Genomic DNA, 6,000 nt, shown 5'->3' with positions numbered 1-6,000 from the left:
CTAAGTCGATAATTTGTGCTTGGCACACCTAGGTCTCTATGTGCCAGTTGGTCGATAAACCATATCCTCCCAAGAAGACATAACAAGTCCACCACACTCTGTATACACATAAAAATACTCTTTAACACGAATTATATTTAAGATCTTTAATTCAAAAATAGTTGCCATTCATTAGTTCTGACTAAGGTCTTCGGCATGTTTCCCTAGGTCATGCTGATCAAATTTGAGAGTCTGTTCGTGGGCTGCAGTGTGCCTACTAACACAGGTGGGAAGTGGTCGTCAAACAGCTGGTTTGTCATCGGTTTTGCAGCCGGGCTGTAGCGTATGCGATCGCACTGCGCTCTGTAATTTTGCACACGAGCGGTATTTGCCCACACACAAGCACAGTAGCCTATACTATCAGCGCCTGCCCGTGAGCGCAGCTGATGAGGTAGCATTGGTACAGCTTGCCTTAGTTGCAAGGCAAATGCCAGAACTGGGCATCCTACGCTACGTAATTCAATCGAGATTGCGCTTCTCCCACTACCAGGCTGCCTGGTTTTTGACTCAGGAGTCCGACACTCTACCTTCAACGGAAGACAATGAAAAATGTAAAAGAAATTGCTTGGTGCACGAATGGGGGGGGGGGGCAGAGAGCTGATAGCAGAGAGCGGTACTCACTCGGCGCCCCTGGAGCCGGGCAGCGATCCGCCGGTGCTGTTGCCGGGAGAGCTGCCCCTGGAAGCGGGGCCCTGCCGCCGCGACCCCCTGCTGTCGCCGCCCCCGCCGCCTCCGCCGGCCCTCTTTGAGCGGCCGGGGCTAGTGCCGCGCTGACCCTGGCCGGTCATCTCGCCGTCTGCAGCATTCAGCGATCCTGTGGGCACACCGCAGGTGTCGTTGCATTCAGTGGGCCTATATACATGGTGAAGCAAAATGCCCTAGTAGTGTCTGAGCAGTGTAGGGGGTGTCGAATCGAGCAAATGTTCCCAGATAACTGCAGGTCGGAAATGCAAAGGTATGGAGCTACGACCATAAACACATACACAACATGTGACTAGTGTGCAGTGAGCGAACGTGCTTGGGTGCGCCTATCAGCTGAGCCAAATTTTAGGTCCATCCCTCCTCCCTAGCCCCGTCACCGCTCACCAATGGAAAACTAACATTTGGCAATTTCTTATAGATATTTTCGAAATTATAATTTTATAGATAGGTTGAATGAAAACGAACACTTATTGAAAAATATTTCTCCCATAACGTGTCTGAAGGAATATGCACTGCAGCGACTATAGCTGTTATGAAATACATGTATGCACTGCAGTATCGTATTTATCCGTCGATGCTGGGCAAGTAACTTTCAAATAAAATGTCTCTCCTGTATGGGAATATATACGAGTGTCACTCCAAAAGAAATGCACACTATTTTTTTTTAAATCCATCTTTTATTCTACATGTTTGAAAGTTTTACAGTGTGTAGATACATCCTTTAGGAACAATATTTTCATTTCTCCACATAATTTCTATCCCTCTCAACTGCCTTACGCCATCTTGGAACCAGCGCCTGTATACCTGCACGGTAAAATTCTGGACCAACCTGTTGGAGCCATTGTTTGGCATCGTGCACAATGGAGTCATAATCTTCAAACCGTGTTCCACGAAGAGTCTTTCAGTTTCCCAAAGAGATGATAGTCGCACGGAGCCAGGTCAGGACTGTAAGGCGGGTGTTTCAGTGTTGTCCATCCCAGTTTTGTGTTCGCTTCCATGGTTTTTTGACTGACATGTGGCCGTGCATTGTCGTGCAACAGCAAAACATGCTGCTTTTGCCGATTTGTTCGAACACGACTCAGTCGAGCTTGAAGTTTCTTCAGTGTCGTCACATATGCATCAGAATTTATGGTGGTTCCACTTAGAATGATGCCCACAAGCAAGAATCCTTCGGAATCGAAAAACACCGTAGCCATAACTTTTCCAGCAGAAGGTGTGGTTTTGAATTTTTTTCCTTGGGTGAATTTGCATGATGCCACTCCACTGAGTGCCTCTTCGTCTATGGTGAAAAATGATGGAGCCATGTTTCATCAGCTGACACAATTCTTCCAAGAAATTCATCTCCACCATTCTCGTACTGTTCCAAAAGTTCGGTGCATACCGTTTTTCTTGTTTCTTTTTGAGCCACTGTCAACATCCTGGGAACCCACCTGGCACAAACCTTTTTAACGCCAACACTTTCAATATTCTGCAAACACTTGCTTCCCCTATGCCAACGTAGTGTGACAATTTGTTCACTGTGATGCGTCTGTCAGCTGTCACCAATTCGTTAACTCTCTATACATTGTCTGGAGTGTGTGCAGTACGAGGCCTGCCGCTGCGACGACAACCCTCAATATTGCCGTGCCCGCTTTCATCACGTAACCCACTGTCTGCGATCGACAGCAGCATCTCCATACACCTTCTTCAACCTCTTGTGGATGTTTCCCACTGTCTCGTTTTCACAGCACAGGAATTCTATGACAGCACGTTGCCTCTGATGAACGTCAAGTGTAGCAGCCACCTTGAAGACATGCTGTGACGGCGCCACTCACGGAAACAGGTTGAACTAAGTTTGAAAACAAGCGGGAAGGATGTATCTACACACTGTAAGACTTTCACAAATGCAGAATGAAAACTGTATTTTTACAAAAGTAGTGTGCGTTTCTTTTGGTGTGACCCTCGTATAATGTGTGTACGAGTACAGGCAGGAACGACGACATATGAAAGCCGGCGTCTGGCGGTGACGCGTGCTCGGATAGGCAAAGTAATTAAGGCGGCCACTCGCAAGCAAGGGGGAAATCCAGGTTCGGGTCTAGCGCAAATTCTCAACTTCGTCATTCCATTATACAGCTGAAGGTAGGACCATATTCGCAAGGGCGAATACAATTGATGTATCTCTTATTTCCGCGTTGCATTAAAATTGATAAGATGTTCACCTACTGAAATACAGGCGGTTGTCAGGGAGATTGCGGAGCTGCGTTCTTGTAAGTTATTAGAACGTTATACACGGAAGAAGCTCAAGTTTAAGAGTAAAAATACTGGCTGGCGGAGTGGCTGGTAAATTACGTCATATACGAGCCACCTTTTCTACTTCCTACTTTCACCGCCGCACCTTGCTTCAGACATCAAATGGCAGAACCATGGACCTTGCCGTTGGTGGGGAGGCTTGCGTGCCTCAGCGATACAGATGGCCGTACCGTAGGTGCAACCACAATGGAGGGGTATCTCTTGAGAGGCCAGACAAACGCGTGGTTCCTGAAGAGGGGTAGCAGCCTTTTCAGTAGTTGCAGGGGCAACAGCCTGGATGATTGACTGATCAGGCCTGGTAACACTAACCAAAACGGCCTTGCTGTGCTGGTACTGCGAACGGCTGAAAGCAAGAGGAAACTACAGACGTAATTTTTCCCGAGGGCATGCAGCTTTACTGTATGGTTAAATGATGATGGTGTCCTCTCGGGTAAAATATTCCGGAGGTAAAATAGTCCCCCATTCGGATCTCCGTGCGGGAACTACTCAGGAGGACGTCTTTATCGGGAGAAAGAAAGCTAGCGTTCTACGGATCGGAGCGTGAGGTGTCAGATCCCTTAATCGGGCAGGTAGGTTAGAAAATTTAAAAAGGGAAATGGAGAGCTTAAAGTTAGATATAGTAGGAATTAGTGAAGTTCGGTGGCAGAAGGAACAAGACTTTTGGTCAGGCGAATACAGGGTTATAAATACAAAATCAAATAGGGGTAATGCAGCAGTCGGTTTAATAATGAATAAAAGAATAGGAGTGCGGGTAAGCTACGACAAACAGCATAGTGAACGCCTTATTGTGGCCAAGATAGACACGAAGCCCACGCCTACTACAGTAGTACAAGCTTATATGCCAAATAGCTCTGCAGATGACGAAGGAATTGAAGAAATGTATGATGAAATAAAATATATTATTCAGGTAGTGAAGGTAGACGAAAATTTAATAGTCACGGGTGACTGGAATTCGGTAGTAGGAAAAGGGAGACAAGGAAGCGTAGTAGGTGAATGTGGATTGGGGCTAAGAAATGAAAGAGGAAGCCGCCTGGTAGAATTTTGCACAGAGCACAACTTAATCATAGCTAACACTTGGTTCAAGAATCATAAATGAAGGTTTTATACATGGAAGAAGCCTGGAGATACTGACAGGTTTCAGATAGATTATATAATGGTAAGACAGAGATTTAGGAACCAGGTTTTAAATTGTAAGACATTTCCAGGGGAAGATGTGGACTCTGACCACAATCTGTTGGTTATGAACTGTAGATTAAAACTGAAGAAACTGCAAAAAGGTGGGAATTTAAGGAGATGGGACCTGGATAAACTGACTAAACCAGAGGTTGTACAGAGTTTCAGGGAGAGCATAAGGAAACAATTGACAGGAATGGGGGAAAGAAATACAGTAGAAGAAGAATGGGTAGCTTTGAGAGATGAAGTAGTGAAGGTAGCACAGGATCAAGTAGGTAAAAAGACGAGGGCTAGTAGAAATCCTTGGGTAACAGAAGAAATATTGAATTTAATTGATGAAAGGAGAAAATATAAAAATGCAGTAAATGAAGCAGGCAAAAAGGCATACAAACGTCTCAAAAATGAGATCGACAGGAAGAGCAAAATTGCTAAGCAAGCATGGCTAGAGGACAAATGTAAAGATGTAGAGGCTTATCTCACTAGGGGTAAGATAGATACTGCCTACAGGAAAATTAAAGAGACCTTTGGAGAAAAGACAATCACTTGTATGAATATTAAGAGCTCAGATGGAAACCCAGTTCTAAGCAAAGAAGGGGAAGCAGAAAGGTGGAAGGAGTATATAGAGGGTCTATACAAGGGTGATGCACTTGAGGAAAATATTATGGAAATGGAAGAGAATGTAGATGAAGACGAAATGGGAGATACGATACTGCCTGAAGAGTTTGACAGAGCACTGGAAGACCTGAGTCGAAACAAGGCCCCCGAGTAGACAACATTCCATTAGAACTCCTGACGGCCTTGGGAGAGCCAGTCCTGACAAAACTCTACCATCTAGTGAGCAAGATGTATGAGAAAGGTGAAATACCCTCAGACTTTAAGAAGAATATAATAATTCCAATCTCAAAGAAAGCAGGTGCTGACAGATGTGAAAATTAATGAACAATCACTTTAATAAGTCACGGATGTAAAATACTAACGTGAATTCTTTACAGACGAATGGAGAAACTGGTAGAGGCCGACCTCGGGGAAGATCAGTTTGGATTCCGTAGAAATATTGGAACACGTGAGGCAATACTGACCCTACGACTTATGTTAGAAGCTAGATTAATGAAAGGCAAGCCTACGTTTCTAGCATTTGTAGACTTAGAGAAAGCTTTTGACAATGTTGACTGGAATACTCTCTTTCAAATTCTAAAGGTGGCTGGGGTACAATAGAGGGAGCGAATGGCTATTTACAATTTGTACAGAAGCCAGATGGCAGTTATAAGAGTCGAGGGATGTGGAAGGGAAGTAGTGGTTGGGAAGGGAGTGAGACAGGGTTGTAGCCTCTCCCTGATGTTATTCAATCTGTATTTGAGCAAGCAGTGAAGGAAACAAAAGAAAAATATGGAATAGGTATTAAAATCCATGGAGAAGAAATATAAACTTTGGGGTTCGCCGATGACATTTTAATTCTGACAGAGACAGCAAAGGACTTGGAAGAGCAGCTGAACGTAATGGACAGTGTCTTGAAAGGAAGATATAAGATGAACATCAACAAAAGCAAAACGAAGATAATGGAATGTAGTCGAATTAGGTCGGGTGATGCTGAGGGACTTAGATTAGGAAATGAGACACTTAAAGTAGTAAAGGAGTTTTGCTATTTGGGAAGCAAAATAACTGATGATGGTCGAAGTAGAGAAGATATAAAATGTAGACTGGCAATGGCAAGGAAAGCATTTCTGAAGAAGAGAAATTTGTTAACATCGAGTATAGATTTAACTGTCAGGAAGTCGTTTCTAAAAGTATTTGTATGGA

At 44.3% G+C, this 6,000-nt stretch overlaps 1 protein-coding gene across 1 annotated transcript in view; it reads right to left on the bottom strand.

The window, feature by feature from the left end:
• Positions 1-656: 656 nt before the first annotated feature.
• The window catches only part of LOC124727193 (translation initiation factor IF-2-like), an 82,793-nt gene continuing 77,449 nt past the window's right edge, over positions 657-6,000 (bottom strand). The window contains exon 3 of the mRNA XM_047248468.1: positions 657-853. Within this exon, the coding sequence (XP_047104424.1) occupies positions 657-853 (197 nt within the window). The remainder of the gene's footprint in view (positions 854-6,000) is intronic.

This window comes from Schistocerca piceifrons, chromosome 1, assembly GCF_021461385.2.
Source record: "Schistocerca piceifrons isolate TAMUIC-IGC-003096 chromosome 1, iqSchPice1.1, whole genome shotgun sequence".
Taxonomy (NCBI): domain Eukaryota; kingdom Metazoa; phylum Arthropoda; class Insecta; order Orthoptera; family Acrididae; genus Schistocerca; species Schistocerca piceifrons.
Note: the sequence above shows the minus strand (reverse complement) of the source record. Positions and strands in the feature narration are given on the sequence as shown.